Source organism: Rhinatrema bivittatum, chromosome 2 (assembly GCF_901001135.1).
Source record: "Rhinatrema bivittatum chromosome 2, aRhiBiv1.1, whole genome shotgun sequence".
NCBI lineage: Eukaryota > Metazoa > Chordata > Amphibia > Gymnophiona > Rhinatrematidae > Rhinatrema > Rhinatrema bivittatum.
The window spans coordinates 804,562,059-804,579,508 of NC_042616.1; the positions used below are offsets into that span (position 1 = coordinate 804,562,059).

The 17,450-nt window shown below is 50.0% G+C and overlaps 1 protein-coding gene across 2 annotated transcripts in view; it reads left to right on the top strand.

Moving 5' to 3' along the window:
* Positions 1 to 17,450, top strand: part of LOC115085768 (lymphocyte antigen 6E-like) — a 79,928-nt gene that overhangs the window by 37,581 nt on the left and 24,897 nt on the right. Inside the window, exon 1 of one of the 2 annotated variants that reach the window (XM_029592152.1) lies at positions 12,542 to 12,721. The exons of the other annotated variant lie outside the window; for it this stretch is intronic. Within the exon in view, the coding sequence (XP_029448012.1) occupies positions 12,670 to 12,721 (52 nt within the window). The 5' untranslated portion in view covers positions 12,542 to 12,669. Of the gene's footprint in view, positions 1 to 12,541; positions 12,722 to 17,450 lie in introns of those variants that run through there. 2 annotated transcript variants of the gene reach the window in all.

Consider the following 17,450-nt stretch of genomic DNA (forward strand, 5'->3'; position numbering starts at 1 on the left):
TGGCAAATTTTTCCAATGGAGAAAGGTGAATAGTGGAGCACCCCAGGGATCTGTTCTGGGACCGGTGCTTTTTAATTTATTTATTTATTTATTTTTTAACTTTTATATACCGACATTCTTGCATTAAATGCAAATCATGCCGGTTTACAGTGAAACAGAAAAAGCAGGAAAAAATTCCTTAGTCAAATACAATGAAACAGCTTAGTTAACAAAGGAAACATAAAAATAAATTTTTACATATACACAAAGGTTTGCAAGAAGGGGTGCATAAAGGGGAGAGCCCCTTTGTCGCGCGCCTTGGTGTTGAGGCTGTCTTTTTAATATATTTATAAATGACCTGGAAATGGGAACAGGCGAGGTGATCAAATTTGCCGATGACACAAAATTATTCAGAGTTGTCAAATCACAAGAGGATTGTGAGAAATTGCAAGAAGACCTTGCAAAACTGGGAGACTGGGCATGCAACTGGAACATTTCTCTCCCTTTAAAATGCACTTTCTTTGCTTCTCCCCTCCATCTTCATAACTTGGCTTTGTGCCTTCTGCCTTGCCAAATGCCGGGATGGCACCGCCTTCTTGAACTGTTGCATCTGGTTCCCCTCCCTGGCCACGTTCACATCTCACCTGACATATCTCTCAGTCCCTAACCTGCCTCTCCCCAACCGTTCCCTTGTCTTTCAACGGATCCCATAGTGGTCGAAGGGTGGTTTCTGTGGGACAGAGTTGTGCCTCCTTATCCACAGTAATCAGCAGTCATTCCCCTCCCTGACCACAGTGGTTCTGTTACAGTTTACCCACCAATTAAAGTGCTGCCCAGCTGCGGAAAAATGAAGGAAGGAAGGAAGGAAGGAAAAAAAACCAAACATCTGTGTGCAGGATCCATGTTCATGCAGGCCATTTACCTCAACCAACAGAAGCAAATGGTCTTTCCTGCTCCCCCTCCCTGAACTGTCACCCACCCCTGTCTCCCTTTGACTTTGAAAGCAGATGTGGCCCCCTCGTTGGCCACCAGAGTGTGGTTTATGGGTTACAGTGTGGAATCGTCCAGCTTGAAGGGCTCAGTAAAGGGTCAGAGGTGCTTTGAAGTGTCCTCCTATCTTTTACAATGGGGCCACTTCTGCTCCGGAGGTTCAATGGAAGTTCAGTGGGTGCATGTGAAAGGTATCTGAGGGCCAGGGTGGTTCTTCTTCTAAAGGGGATGAGAGGAGTATTTATTTATTTATAATATTTATAACCTTCCTATCAACAATTCCTAAGGTGAGGAACAAATGCACTTACATAATTAATTACCGTTGTCGTGTTTTGGACATTGAGGCGTGGGCCCTTGGTCGCTGCAAGAGATGGCACCTCCCACAGGGCGGAGCCCTGCAGGGGACTTGCAGTGATAGGCTAGCTCGAAGCAGAGATGGACACAGAGAATGTGAGTCTTTATTATACTGCAACGTAGATGGTAACCCAAGGAACGGGCAATGATCCCAGCCAGAAGAGGAGATCTCTGATGGCAGTGTTCCCTCTGAAGGCTGCAGAGTGGCAAAGCAGTCACACAGTCTCACCAGGTCCCGAGAGGGAGATGGGTCCGGTAGTGGTCCGCGAAGCGGGGTAGGCCGAGAACCCAGGCCTAGATGGAAAGGCCAGTGAGAGCAGATCCGGTAGTGGTCCGCAGTGCGGGGTAGGCCGAGGATCTGTGTAGAGAGAGATGAGACAATGCAGAGACAGAACTGGAGTGGTAGTACTCACTCTGATGCTGGCAGTTGTAGTAGGAGAGAACCCCCGAGGAGCGGAAATCCGGGACGAAACAAGGCCCCCGAGGAGCGGGTACCTTAGGCGTTCTTGTAGGAGGTAGGCAACCCCAGGGGGTAGACAGGAGCGAGGCAAGGCCCCCGAGGAGTGGGTACTTAAGTCGTCCTGGAGTGAGAGTACACAGAGTGGAAGCGTCTGGTAACGTAGAGAGATCAGCATGGAGGATTCCTTGCTAACTCGTATTAGGAATCGTGAATGGAGTTTAAATATCCGAGCTTGTGACGTCATCCGCACCGGACACCCCCGAGGTTCCCGCCATGACGCACATAAAGGACGGGGCTGCACGCACGCGCGTGCCCTAGGTGACTCCGGGAGAAAGATGGCGAACGCAATCGCCCATGCCGGACCGGGAACGCCGGAGGGGTCGGCGTGGAGAAGCGGAGGCAGCCATCTTCCCAAAAGGAACCGAGTCAGGCAGGAAAAAGGTGAGCAATAGAGGGAGCAGCCATCTGCGACCGATGGGCACAACAACCGTAACACAAAACACATGCATAATTAAATAACAAAATGCATGCATAATTAAATATCATAAAACACTACAACCGCACACTACATACAAAATAATTTCTGCCGAGCTATATCTATGCTTATAACTAAGAATAATTTAAGTTCCATGGGCCTGTTTAAGTTGGAAAGCTTTAACCTTTTTATACATCCCTCAGATAGGATGTTGTCAGGTAAAGAATTCCAGAGGATTGGCTCTGCGACCGCAAAACGTCATTTCCGTGTCTCACATAGGCGTGACCGTTTAACAGATGGCACTTCTGAGTACACGTCTGCCTTATGGTCTTAGAAAACAACTAGGAACGTAAACCTAATTCAAAGAGGGACTACGCAGTGCAGTACCTTGTAAATAATAAGAAGAACCTTAAATCGAATTAATCAGGCAGCCAATGCAAAACTGGTTTGAGGCCCCCCAGCAGGATTCTTGTGGCTGCATTCTGAGCTATCGGAGGACCCAGGACCGAAATACAATAATCCAAATTACCAGCCACCACCACCTGCATCATTGTAGTACGGCCACTCCAAGGTCAGGAGCGGCTGCACTACACGCAACTTTAAAAAAAGACATTTTGAACTACTCTAGCAACATGAGGCCATAACGATAACGTTGGGTCAAACTCAACCCCCTTCCCCCCCACCTGGTTTCTAACTTGTGTGGCAATCGCAATCCTTTCCCGTACGTCATTCCTCCCACGTCTGGCTAACATCACCTCAGCCTTGATGCGGTTTATCGCGAGCTTGTTTACCTGTAACCACTGCCTTACGTACGTCCTGGATCTCCTTAACTCTCAGAACTGCAGCATCTTTCGGACTGAATGTCATCGGTGTATTAATTTAGATCGGCGAGGAAAACTGCCTCCCCACGAAGCAGAAGGCAGAGAGGGAGATAGACTGGAGAAGATTAAGGAATCTGAAGAGATTGGGGATTTTTGACAGAGTTCTTGGCGCCTGGAGGAATTTTTTGGGGGGAACTGAAGCAAAGAGAGCAGGAGCCGCGCTGGAGGCCAGAAGGACAGCGAGAGGCTGTGTTCCCGTCTTGGAAGCTCCAGTGCAAGGAATGGAAACTTGGAACGCCCGAGTGAAAGGGGGAGTTGCCTTGGGTCATCTCTGCCAAGGCTGTGAGTAATTTGGGATCTTTCAAGAAAGGCCCTGTAACTTGCTTCGGGAGCACGGAAGGACTGGGGCCAAGGAGCAGAGAATTAACTTTGAGAGTGACTTGAAGCACACGAGATCTGAAGTTTGGAGACCACATGAAGGAGTTTGGACTGTGAGGTTTTGTATCTGAACTGCTTTTCCTGCTGTTTTACTGTGGACTTTGAATTTGTTTTCCACTGAACTGGTGATTCCCCTCCCCCAAGTAAACTTCCCTTTTATTTGGAGTACCGGTCTGAAATACAAGGTGTGTCAGAGGGGAATATTTTTTTTTTCTTATAGCATGAATTGTGTACAAAATATTACCTCCGCACCTCTGGAAGGCTTGAGCGGATACCGGAGCCAGGTGCTCGACGTGATGTCACCGTGAAAACTATTCAAAGATGCGTACAATTATTATACAAGTGCAACGTTGACGTGAGTCTAAGGGAAAGGAAATACAAAATCCTTTATCATGCTTAGGCTGAAGACGTTTTGTCGCCACCGTTTGAAACTGCCCAATCCTCCTTTATTGCTCTCATTCAGGCCAGTGCTGTATCAGCGTGTAAGAAATGTGTCTCCAAACGTGCACACGCCCTCCTGTCCTGAGCGCTCGATGCAATAGGCAAATGAGCTGCATCGCAATGGGCAATTTCTGCATGCCTGGCCAGAGCTCCCTCCCCGCCACCGGCAGGGCTGTTCCTGATTGGTCCTTTTCACTGACCCTTGTCAGCGAAAGCACCAATCTACTTTCAGGACAGGGGGACTGGTCCTTTTCCTGACATGTGATGGTGAATGGACCAATCGGCAGGAAGTGAAGGCATGAATAAATTAATATCAAGTGCCAGGCACGTAATATTAATGTAATCACTCCTTCACTCACTGCCGGCAGGGGTTTCAATTGGGACAGACCTTGCGGATGCTGCTTTCTGTGGTTCCCCTTATGAGGAACCACTGAAAACAGGATTTTTTGTTAAGCCCTTGAGCTGGACATAATTCTGTTTTCTGTGGTACCTTCCTGTTTAGTATTGCTAGCTAATAGTTTCATCAACAAGAATTTACCTGTCATGAGTGCTATTAGCTATGCGCTTGTTGGGACGTGCATTTTAGTAGAGCTAATCCCCATATTGCTGTTGCGACAGTCGCTGCCCGACGTCTCCACTACGCCCACCTTACCTCTTTGGCGACTCCCTCTTTGCCTGTTGGAAGTTTGGCTGCCGCGGCATCATCGTGCCGTTCACCTCCGGCGTCCCCGGACCGGCTAGATGCCGCACTCCGCCATGTTTCCCAGCAGCCTAAGGGCGCGCTCGGCCCCGACTCTAGTACCAGCAGTGGCGTGAACCTCAGGGGCGTCCCCCTGAGGTGACGTCATCTCCACCGGATACTTAAAGTCTCTGAAATTGCTAATTAATTGAGTTAGCAAGGAAAGGAAAGGTTTTCTTACGCTCCTAGCTACTCTGCCTCCTCGGACTTACCAGGGGTACCCGCTCCTCGGGGGCCTCGTTTCTCTTTGCTTTTCAGGTCGCAGTCTGGAACCGGTACTCGCTCCTCGAGGGCCCACGTTCCCGGTCCTGCTACCGAATACAACTTCTGCCAGGAAGTCATCGCTGCCTACAGCACCAGTGAGTTACCATCTCTCTCTCAGAGCGTTCCCTGGAACCAGGTACTCGCTCGAGGGCCTACTTCATTCCAGCTCATGGGCTGCTTCTAAGAGACTACAGTGTGAGTGTTACCATCAAGGCTCTGTTCCTGAACTCCGCATACCCTGCCTACTCACTATATCTGTTTCTCTTCAGCTCAGTTATCCAGGATCGCTGCTCCAGTGCCTGAGGGACTACAGCCCAGCCGGGCGTTCCAGCTCACTACTGCCACCTCTGGTGGTTCTATATACTGTCTAATAAAAGAACTAGTGTGTGTCTGTCTCCATACTCTGAGCCTGACCGGTGGTCCCTCTCGGGATCTTTCCCCGGGGGCGTGGTCCTCTGCCACCGGCCCAAGGATCCACCCACAACTACCTCAAACACCAACAATTGCATGAGGGGTTTTGGACGCGCATCCAAGCTTGTGTAAAACTGTGCGCTCAGCCAAGCGCACTATATTGCATCGGCCTGTTTTGTCAGTTAACTATTGGCACGTCAGTGCATACATTTCTGACTTTGCTCTAGACTGAAACCCTTTTGGAAGAGCATTCTAGAAGGCCTGCGAAAAACGTGTTGGCATTCAAATCCCCCCAAAAAGGGACCACGCTGTTGGGAGATGTAGCAAAGAATTCGGATCCCACCAAGGGTACAGATTTCCTTTTGTATGCGGGCTTTCAAATGGCTTGTAAATGTATTTCACATTTGTGGACAGTCAGCTCGCCACCTTCTGTGTCTTTACGGATAAGGTGAAATGCCTGGCCTTATGCAGCTGGAAAGACCGGATGTTATGTTCAGCAATCGGAAAGTTTCAGTGAATTACATGAAGGCCTGGAAGAAATGAGTTGCTACCAGCTGCTGCCATTCAACAGTTAAATACCATAGGGTACTGGGTAAATTGGGGGGATATAACTGCTTCAGATTGCATGAAATATAGAAACGACGGCAGAAGAAGACCAAACGGCCCATCCAGTCTGCCCAGCAAGCTTTCACACTTATTTTGTTTCATGCTTATCTGTTACTCTGACCGCTGAGGTCAGGGCCCTTATTGGTAACTTTTTGGTTCTAATTTCCTTCCACCCCTGCCATTGATGCAGAGAGCAGTGCTGGAGCTGCATCAAAGTGAAGTATCAAGCCCAATTGGTTAGGGGTAGTAATCGCCGCAATAAGCAAGCTACTCCCACGCTTATTTGTTTACCCAGCCAGTGCAATGTAGTCCTTGTTGGTAGTTGTCTGAATATAAATCAACTTTTCTTCATCCCCCCCTGCCGTTGAAGCAGTGAGCTGCACTGTATATGTATTCAAAGTGAAGTAGCAGGCTTAATTGGTTCGGGGTAGTAACGTCCGCAACAAGCAAGCTACACCCATACTTATTTGTTTACCCAGACTATGCAATTCATTCCTTGTTGGTAGTTGTCTGAATGTAAATCGTCTTATCTTCATTCCCCCCTGCCATTGAAGCAGAGAGCTACACTGGATATGCATTGAAAGTGAAGTATCAGGCTTATTTGGTTTGGGGTAGTAACCAACAAGCAAGCTACTCCCACGCTTATTTGTGAATACAAATCCTTTTTCCCACATTTCTCTTGCCATTGAAGCATAGAGCAATCTTGGAGTCGCATTAACCGTGTGTATGTTTATTGAATAAGGGTATTAATCACCAAATAGTAGCTGTCATTCCCGCAAGCCACCCCCGTGCCTCTTCTCTTCATTCACATCCTCTAGACTTTATGGATCCACAGTGTTTATCCCATGTCACTTGGAAATCCTTCACAGTTGTAAAGCAGAGGGCAATATATGAGATTTAATGCAAATCCTTTTATAAGGTCCATACAGTACACCCTGCCTCCATTGTCAAGATGGTGAGGCAGAATGAGCGAGGGTGTGGGTATGAGGTAATATAAATGCATGGAGATGTGTGTGGAAAGATTATTTTAGACAGTTAAGCTAGATCTCCGGAAGATTTTGTACCGCAAATAGACAGCTATGGTTCAGAACAGACTCCAATGATTGATAAGGTTGAATCAATATGAGTGCAGGGATGGTACAAAGGCAGGACACTATTACCATTTGTTCCCTTATTCCTGAGACTTCCTGGCACCAATGTGCTGATAAAGAGCTGGGATGGCCCCAAGGAACATCTGGTATCTCTGGGGACATCAAAGGCTAAGACATTTGGTGTTTCTTATCACTCGGGAAGATCAAATTCTATACTAGTACCCATACCAATGAGCTGATAATAAGTTACTCCAACAATGTATATCAATGGTCCGCTGGTCATATATTTCAGTATCCAAAAAAGAAAAAAACTTTTTAATTTGTAGGACACCAAGTCAGCTTATAAAATTCAAAAGCTGCTCTTAGTTTAAAGTCCACTTTACTTTATTATTTGTATTTAATTATGTGAAATTATTAGTAAAATCATATACCAGTCCCATCTGAGGTGAGCAGGAAAAATAACTTATTTAGTCTTAGTACTATATCATGACAACGTGAGCAACTCCAACTTGAACAGTACTTATCTTGCCAACAGCGTCGAGGTCACACACCCCGACATGAATCCATGTTTCGAAAAACAATCTGCTTCAGGGGGTCTCGTCTTCTATGTGCTCACACTTAATCCAACTTCAAAAGAATCACAACGCTCACTTCATTATATTAATGTAGGTCGATCCTTATACGTGTCGCTATGGATTCAAATTTTAAAAAATTTTTGGATATTGAAATATGACCAGTGGACCACTGATATATATTAGAAGGTCTTAGAAGGTCTCTGGAGGTCTCTGGAGTTCTAATATTTTGGGATTCTTTTACTAAATGGGAGATCAAAGGACTGGTACTGAAATGCCTTTGAAATACCTAACTTGCAGAGAGATATATAAAGCATAGCATTTGCCTATTCTAATTAGATGAACCGAGAAGAACAGAGGGTGAATCTCGGGGCCGTAAAATTCCTCCAGATTTCCTACGACGCTGGCTTATACGAGGGCGTATAAGGGAGGTGTTTGCTTGTTTGTTCTTTATTATTCTTTGATTAATTACCTGTATTGATTTATGTACAGCTTACTGATACTGTATTTAATGTTGATATTACTTTGCTGATTTATTATCCATATATTCACATTTAGTAAACTAAGTTTTGTTTTGCAATATTTGTTTCTGCGTGTTCTATGACATAATATAAAATATACCCCCACACACCGACCGTGCACGTGTGAATGCAGAGGGGCGTGTGAGAAGCGTTTTGTTGCTGTTTTTTTATTTCAAAAAAGAATATGCGATGCAGAGTATCGTGTTCTGTTAACTGAGTCAGTTTCAACCACCTATGCTCTATTTGTTATTAGTAAAAAAAAAGAAAAATATGCTTCGATTCTATAATTTGAAATGGTGTTCTTTGCATTTCTGTTTTGTCGAACTATATCTTAAGGAAATGTTGAATATGTAATTTATTGAAATGTTATGATTATGTTAATACTGCTATTACAGTTCCTATTTATGTTTTCTCTATCTCACTCTCTCCTACCTCTGTTCTTCACGCTCCTTACGCTCTTGCTTTCACCCGCCCCCCCCCCTCTCTTCCCTTTCCATCGCTGTTCCCCTTCCCCCTTCCCTGTTATTTGTAATTCTTTTCCTTTCTCCATGAGTTGATTTGTAAACCGGTATGATGTGTCCTACGAATGTGGGTATATTAAAAGTTCATAAATAAAATAAATTAATAGCGTTTTGTCTCTGCTGAATAAAAAGTAATTTTCAGAAAGAGGGTAGGAAAAAAAAAAAGAAAGAAAAAAAACCCCCCTCAAGCTGATCTCAGCCGTGTCCTGGGGCCTTGTTTTAGGGGGCGAGGGGGATGTGTGGCGGGTATCTGTGCTGGCTTGGCATAGGGGGAGGTTATGTGTGTACATTTGGACCAGGTGGAAAACTGGGGGAGGGGGTGGTCGTGGTGCTTGATAGGCCCCAGCCTTCACTTGCTGCTTCCATGTTTTCCCTCTGTCGACATCTCAGAAGCTCTACTAGCACTCCCCCCCCCCCCCCCCCCCCCCCATGGGTAAAGAAATGGGAATTTGAATCGGTGGGGGGTTCTCCAGAACCAGGCCAAGCGTTTCTTCCGGTGCCAAATTTGGAAATGCTTCCAGCTCTTCTTTGGAGAGTGGTTTTGTCAGCCCTGACAGCGACGGATTCCACTTATATAATTCTTTCCAGCATTTCCTGTGTCGGAAAACATCACAGGGAGGCCCCCTTTGTCAAGGTAGCCGTCTCATGCCGCCTTCCGCAGAATCGGAAATAAAAGGCACAGGGACCGTGAATTTAAAAAATGAAACCGGTATTACAGTTCAGATGTGGGAGTCCCTGCTGTGGCCCGCGGGGAGAGCCTTCATCACCCCCTCCCCCCCCACCCCCCCCCGTTATCCACCAGCAAAGGAAGGCGCCCAGGACCTCCGCCCCACTGCCTAGCGGTTACCGTAAGGCGTTGCCCTGACAAACGATGCCCAAGTCACCGACTGCCGGGCGGGAGTCCGGACCTGGGCTTCTCCACGTGCGCACCGGTGCCTGCCCGGCAGAGGTCGTCTTCTTATACGGGGGGGGGGGGGGGGGGGGAGGCCAAGGGAGAGAGCTCGACGCGCTGCAGCGGGCTCCAGGCGCCGCCCCGCCCCCGTGCCCCGGCTGGGAAACAATCCCCGCTGCGGCAGGAGGGGCTGCGGCAGGAGGAGGAGGCCGCTGCTAGGCGGGCGGTGCACTGGGGCGAGGTCTCTCCCCCATCCCCCCGGGCACGTGGGCCCTGCGCTGCGGGAATCAGAAAGGATCGGGGGGGGGGGGGGGGATCACAGCCCATCGCCGCCTTAAGGGCGCCCGTTCCACCTTCAGACCCCCCTTCCTACTCCGACCCTTCTTCCAGGAGCCAGGCATGGGAGCTCCCGGCTCCGTTCATGCAGGGAAACTTGTAAACACCCCCCCCCCCCCCAAAAAAAAAATCAGCCAGCAAACGTGTCAGGAGCGGGTTATTCCATGACAGAGTACGAGCCGGGGGCTCAGTGCGCAGAACGCTGCGGAGGTGGCGCTCGTAGCCCTCCCGTACGAGCAATAGAGACCCCTGCTGGCCAGACTTAGAGCCAGGCCATTGGGTTCTAGAAAGAGCGAGGAGCGGAGGGGTGAGGGGGCAAAGAGAGGAAAAAAGGAGAAACCATCGGGGCAAAGAGAGGGAAAAAGGAGAGACCACGGGGCAAAGAGGGAAAAAAAAGGAGAAACCACCGGGGCAAAGAGAGGAAAAAGGAGAAACCACCGGGGAAAAGAGAGGGGAAAAAATGAGAAACCACCGGGGAAAAGAGAGGGGAAAAAAGGAGAGACCACCGGGGCAAAGAGAGGAAAAAAGGTGAAACCACCGGGGCAAAAAGAAGAAAAAGGAAAAACTACCAGGGCAAAGAGAGGAAAAAAGGAGAAACCACCGGGGAAAAGAGAGGGGAAAAAATGAGAAACCACCGGGGAAAAGAGAGGGGAAAAAAATGAGAAACCACCGGGGCAAAGAGAGGAAAAAGGAAAAACTACCAGGGCAAAGAGAGGGAAAAAGGAGAACCACCGGGGCAAAGAGAAGAAAAATGAGAAACCACCGGGGCAAAGAGAGGGAAAAAGGAGAGACCACCGGGGCAAAGAGAGGAAAAAAGGTGAAACCACCGGGGCAAAAAGAAGAAAAAGGAAAAACTACCAGGGCAAAGAGAGGAAAAAAGGAGAAACCATCGGGGCAAAGAGAGGGGAAAAAATGAGAAACCACCGGGGAAAAGAGAGGGGAAAAAAATGAGAAACCACCGGGGCAAAGAGAGGAAAAATGAGAAACCACCGGGGCAAAGAGAAGAAAAATGAGAAACCACCGGGGCAAAGAGAGGGAAAAAGGAGAGACCACCGGGGCAAAAAGAAGAAAAAGGAAAAACTACCAGGGCAAAGAGAGGAAAAATGAGAAACCACCGGGGAAAAGAGAGGGGAAAAAAATGAGAAACCACCGGGGCAAAGAGAGGAAAAATAGGGCAAGAGAGGAAAAATGAGAAACCACCGGGGCAAAGAGAGGAAAAATGAGAAACCACCGGGGAAAAGAGAGGGGAAAAAAATGAGAAACCACAGGGGAAAAGAGAGGAAAAAGGAAAAACTACCAGGGCAAAGAGAGGAAAAATGAGAAACCACCGGGGCAAAGAGAAGAAAAATGAGAAACCACCGGGGCAAAGAGAGGGAAAAAGGAGAAACCACCGGGGAAAAGAGAGGGAAAAAGGAAAAACTACCAGGGCAAAGAGAGGAAAAATGAGAAACCACCGGGGCAAAGAGAGGAAAAAGGAAAAACTACCAGGGCAAAGAGAGGAAAAATGAGAAACCACCGGGGCAAAGAGAGGAAAAATGAGAAACCACCGGGGAAAAGAGAGGGGAAAAAATGAGAAACCACCGGGGAAAAGAGAGGAAAAAGGAAAAACTACCAGGGCAAAGAGAGGAAAAATGAGAAACCACCAGGGAAAAGAGAGGGGAAAAAAATGAGAAACCACCGGGAAAAAGAGAGGAAAAAGGAAAAACTACCAGGGCAAAGAGAGGAAAAATGAGAAACCACCGGGGCAAAGAGAGGAAAAATGAGAAACCACCGGGGAAAAGAGAGGGGAAAAAATGAGAAACCACCGGGGAAAAGAGAGGAAAAAGGAAAAACTACCTGGGCAAAGAGAGGAAAAATGAGAAACCACCGGGGCAAAGAGAAGAAAAATGAGAAACCACCGGGGCAAAGAGAGGGAAAAAGGAGAAACCACTGGGGCAAAAAGAAGAAAAAGGAAAAACTACCAGGGCAAAGAGGAAAAATGAGAAACCACCGGGGCAAAGAGAGGAAAAATGAGAAACCACCGGGGAAAAGAGAGGGGAAAAAAATGAGAAACCACCGGGGCAAAGAGAGGAAAAAGGAAAAACTACCAGGGCAAAGAGAGGAAAAATGAGAAACCACCGGGGCAAAGAGAAGAAAAATGAGAAACCACCGGGGCAAAGAGAGGGAAAAAGGAGAGACCACCGGGGCAAAGAGAGGAAAAAAGGTGAAACCACCGGGGCAAAAAGAAGAAAAAGGAAAAACTACCAGGGCAAAGAGAGGAAAAATGAGAAACCACCGGGGAAAAGAGAGGGGAAAAAAATGAGAAACCACCGGGGCAAAGAGAGGAAAAATGAGAAACCACCGGGGAAAAGAGAGGGGAAAAAAATGAGAAACCACCGGGGCAAAGAGAGGAAAAATGAGAAACCACCGGGGAAAAGAGAGGAAAAATGAGAAACCACCGGGGAAAGAGAGGGGAAAAAAATGAGAAACCACCGGGACAAAGAGAAGAAACCCAAAAACCCAACCCTGAAAAGAAAAGCAAGCCGAGCCCTAGTGGCCGGAGCACGGAGCCGGCAGTCACTGGGCAGGGTGCGGCCGCCTGAACCTCTGCCAACCCAGTTCCTTGCGCACAGCTCGAGCAGCCAGCAGAGCGCCGCTGGGCAGAGGAGCCGGGAGGCGGCGTTTCCGCGCGGATAACGGGAAAGTCCCCGCAGCGTATATAAGGCTCTGCCCCCGCCTCCCGCCCCCCACACACACACTGCGAGGGCATCGGCTGAAGATGAGGACCGTCCTGCTCGCCCTGCTGGCCGCGGCGCTCTGCCTGCACGCCGGTAAGTGGGAGGCCGGGGCGGCACTGCGGAGGAGGAGGAGGATCGGGGGGGGGGGGCGCTTGTTCTCTGAAGCCAGCCTGACCCCCCCGTGCTATGTCCGACTTACGGAGTGCGAGGGAAGAATTCTATAAGAGGCATCCATCAGCTCGGGCGGGGGGCAAAGCGGCTCTCCCGAGCCGCGGCAAGCCCGGTTCGCAGGGAGTAGAAAAGGGGACTTGCTTTGGTCGAGTACGAAACGCTGGAGCACCGGAGGGTACTATTTTGGGAGAACAAACCCTGCCAAAAAAAAAAGCCCGTTGCTTTCTATGGGGAGGTGGTGAGAGGCTGCGGAATGTTAACAGAGGGGGAGGGGAGCGAAGCAGCTGGCGAGGGAAGCCACCTCCTTACACACCCGTCCACATATACCCCCCCCCTCCCATATCCCCCCCCCCCACACACACAAATTTACATCCATATACCCCCCACATCCACCCGTCCACATATACCCACCCCCTCCCCCCCCCACACACACGCCCCCTCCCATATCCATATATCCCCCCTCACACACACACCCCTCCCATATCCCCCCCCACACACACAAATTTACATCCATATACCCCCCACATCCACCCGTCCACACACGCATATCCACATACCCCTCCCATATCCACCATCCACATCCCCCCCCACACCCACATAACATCCCCCCCACACCCATATACACCCCCACACATTACCTCCCACACATACTCAACATCCCCTTGCCCACCATCCAAATAATCCCTCTGCATCCCACAAACAGCCCCCATGCACTTCCACATAAAACATACCCCAACACGTGACCACACCCAACTCATACTCCCCCCTCCCCCCCACACACCCCACGACATTCAAACCCTTCTATACCCGTGCACCTACCTTTCCCAGACACAAACCATTCCAGATACACTATCCTTCATACCCCACACATGCACACGAAACCCCCCCCCCCCATACCTTAAAGCCCCACACCCCTCCCGCACACATTCTTCAGCGCACCTCCCTCCTCCCGTATCCCAGACCTCTCCCTCTCCTCCGCATTCACCCACATACAGATGCAGAGGCGCAGATAGGAACCGGACCGTACTGACACGGCTTGGGCGATTTTTCAGGGAGGCAGGGATACGAATGTTAAAACTACCACCGGTATGTTTGTGCTTTAGCCCCGTCCTGCTTTTGTATTATATAAAAATAGATCAATGTCCATCTCTCTCTCTCTAGCCACAATAACTCCCCAAGACAGGGAAGGAAATTCACCACCAAATTTAGCATGCAGGAAGACAATGTGAACAGGATGAGTTAAAAAAACAGAAACATCAGATCTGTATTTTCAGAGAACTAAGCCTAAAAAAAAATCAAAAAAAAATCCCCATTGCTTTCCATGGGAAACTGTTCAAACTGATAGAACCAGACTCTCACCCCCTCCCAAGCCAGCACTCTGCAACAGAGAGAGACTCCTCCCCCGCACTTCCACCCACCCTGCACCTCACGCAGACACCACTCCTCCACCCATCTCACTCCCCATCCCCCCCAATGCACACATTCATCCCACATACACTCAAACGCACACACAGGAAAAGTAACTGATCCACCGGTGTGCACACCATCTACACACAACTCTGCCCCAACTAGACCCCCACTTACACACACACACTCACACACACAGCCATAGACCACAACTCCGGCGCACCTTCCTTCCAGAACCCCTCTACATGCACATACACAAGACCACACAGACACCCGTACCCTTCACTCAGCTACACCTACCCTCCTTCACTTACAGCCCCTCACGCATGCACTCCTTCACTACCACATCCGCGCCCTACACACACAAAGCCATACCACCCGAAAAAACACACAAACCCCTTCCACCCACACACTGCATGGGTCCTTAACCCTAAATACACCACCCCCACATCCCCAAATACCCCCCTTACATACGCCTCTTCCATGTACAATCACACCTCAGCTATACTCCCCCCCCCCCCCATGTGCATGCACATCCTCCTTTCCCTCAAAATATATACCACCCCTCCCCCATTCACTGAGCCCCCCCCCCCCCCCCCCCCCACACACACACACACACAGCTATTCTGCAAGTTTACGGGTAGATGTAATAAGCTGAGTGTTAAATGCAGCGCACGGTTTCTTAATGCACAGGCTAGAAATGCCTTAAACTTCCAACGCAGGAAGCTAATGCTATGTTAATGCATCGAGGTTTAAAAATAAATGCCCGCAAACCTGAAAATGCATCAAAAGAAAAGGCTTAGCGCACACGGACATGATTTATGCACACACAAAATGCTTTCTGCCCCTACCCCCCTTTTCCATGGTGCCCTATCTGTTAAGACAAGTCCCCCCTCCGGCTCGCTGGTCCTCCGCCGTGGCTCCTGGATGCAGGCGCTGTAGCCGGGCACGGTGGCACTGGGGCATGCATTGCTCCAATGCCTCTCTGGACGTCTGCCAAGGCGCTGCCACAGTCCCAGGGACCAAGTTCCAACCCAGCGGTGGGGGGCGCGGGCCAGCAGGGAACAGGAGGCTCCAGGGAGGGGGGGGGGGGGAAATGCTAAGCCCTTCCCGAGACCTGGCTCTGCTCCCTTCTGGCCCTCTGAGCCCCAGTGGGGTTTGCGTCCCACACCAAGCTCAGGCTACAGCTGCAGCCAGGGGAGGGGGGGGGGGGGCGTGAGGAGCACCTGGAGCTTCCCCTCTTGTGAAGAGTATGACTCCCACTCTCGTACCTCTTCCCTGCCCCACTCATTCACCCCCCCCCCCTCTTATCTCTTCCCCCCCCCCCCACCCTGTCGCCCTGCTTTCTCCTGCCCCCCCCTGCTTCAGGACTCTCACTGTTCCCTTCCCCTGGCTGGGCCTGGGGTCTCCCCTTCCAGCTTCTCTGCTTCGGCTGATAAAATGCCCCCCCCCCCCCTTTCTGCTGCGAGTGGGACCTGGGGGACCCTCACCGGCCTCGCTGATCCTGCCACCTGTGAGTGCACGGAGAACTCGCACCTCTCAACTTTCCTGTTACCGCTTTCTGCGCGTGTAAACTGTCCAGGCCTGTGCCCGGGGACCGCCCGTCGGTCCTTTTAAGATGGTCCTTCGGTGCTAAAAACCCTCCAAACGTGCCAGCAGTATTTGGAAACCGCTGCACTGCATCCCATGGGCAAATAAGTGGAAGCGGAATGGGCACGAAAGCCACGCATTTAGTGCACAACCGCGCACATGGACCAGGCCCGGGGCACTGCTCGCCCCCTACCGGCAGTGGCAGACCGGGGGCAAGCGAGTAGGGGGGGGGTGGGGGGCGGGGTGCGGTTGTCTGAACGTTTGCCAGGACGATTCCTTGGCGCTGACCTTTCGGGAGCAGCTCGGAGCTTTCTTCCCGTCGCGCCCTTCCCAGGAAAGGGTAGGGTTTTCGGCGCTCTCCTGATGGAGGTAGGCGCTGTGTAACCGGGTCTTGCTTGTTTTTATATTCTGCCTTCTTGGCACTCCGAAGCAGATTACGTTCAGGCACCGGAGGTATCTCCCTATACCCCGGAGGCAACCGAGGGTGGGGAGGGATTTGAACCTGGTTCACAGCCCGCTCTAACCACTAGGCTACTCCACTCTGTTTTTGTGTGTGTGTGTGTGTTTTTATTATTATTATATTGATGCCTGATTTTCTGACTTGTTTATACTGTTTGTGATTTGATTTATTTCACGGCTGAGGATTATTTGTAACGTCTCGTTATGCGACCCGCTAGAAACAAGCTGCTGGGGACCAGGCTGGCTATAAATCAAGAATATGAAGTGGGGGGTAGAGGTTCTGGGCAGCGTAATTTCCTTTGGATAAGAAGACGCAGCATTTTCTGAGAGAGGGCCTTCTGCTCTTCCTGCTGGCCGCAGCTCTCACTCTCTCTGAACCTTGTGCCGTTTTTATTTGTTTGTTTTTATTTTTAAGTTAGAAGACTTTTAATGTTATTTCCTGTGCCCCCCCCCCCCTCCCCTCTAAACCTGTTTACAGCCTATTCATCATTTAGGTTTCTCCTTCTCGACTTGCAACAGATTTTCTTCTTTCAATAAGCAGCGCTTCTGTACCAAGAACTTGCCGGGCCGTTATGGATCAGAGGGGTGTACTCGGTAGAAGTCGCCACCGCCCACTAAAAAAAAATAAAAAAATTGTTCGAGTTATAAAACCTGAAAGGTGCCCAGAAGTGAATGCAGCCCGAGATCGCCCCCTGCGGGTCGGAGGGGCGTGTGGCGGTGCTTGAGAGTAGGGGGAGGGGGTAAGAGAGAGAGTGAGGGGGAGGGGACAAAGCTTTGCTGCAGCGAGAGTTGGGCACGTGGCTTACAGCGGGGGATGCGGGAGTCCGGGGGGGGGGGTGTAAGAAGGTCCCAGGGATTCTCCCGCGTCAGAAGCTGAGGGGCGAGCCCGGGGCCCTGGTTTGGGGAGGGGAGAGGTCGCCCTCGTGGGGGTTCTCTCTCTCTCTAGAGACGGAAAGCGCTGGCAAGAAGTCCTGGCGAAAGCAGAGCAGATGAGGCTCTTAGGAAGTTTATCCTTACTCGGAGTATTTCTAACATTCATGCAACTTTGTTGAACCATTTTGCTCTTTACTCCAGAATGTGTCCTTGCCCATAGTCTGCTGCCTTTTTTTTTTCCTTCTGCGTTATGATTCTGTTCGTCTTTAATTTACCTGTGTATACTGGGACCTCACATGCTTGCAGCTCTACCTGATTATTT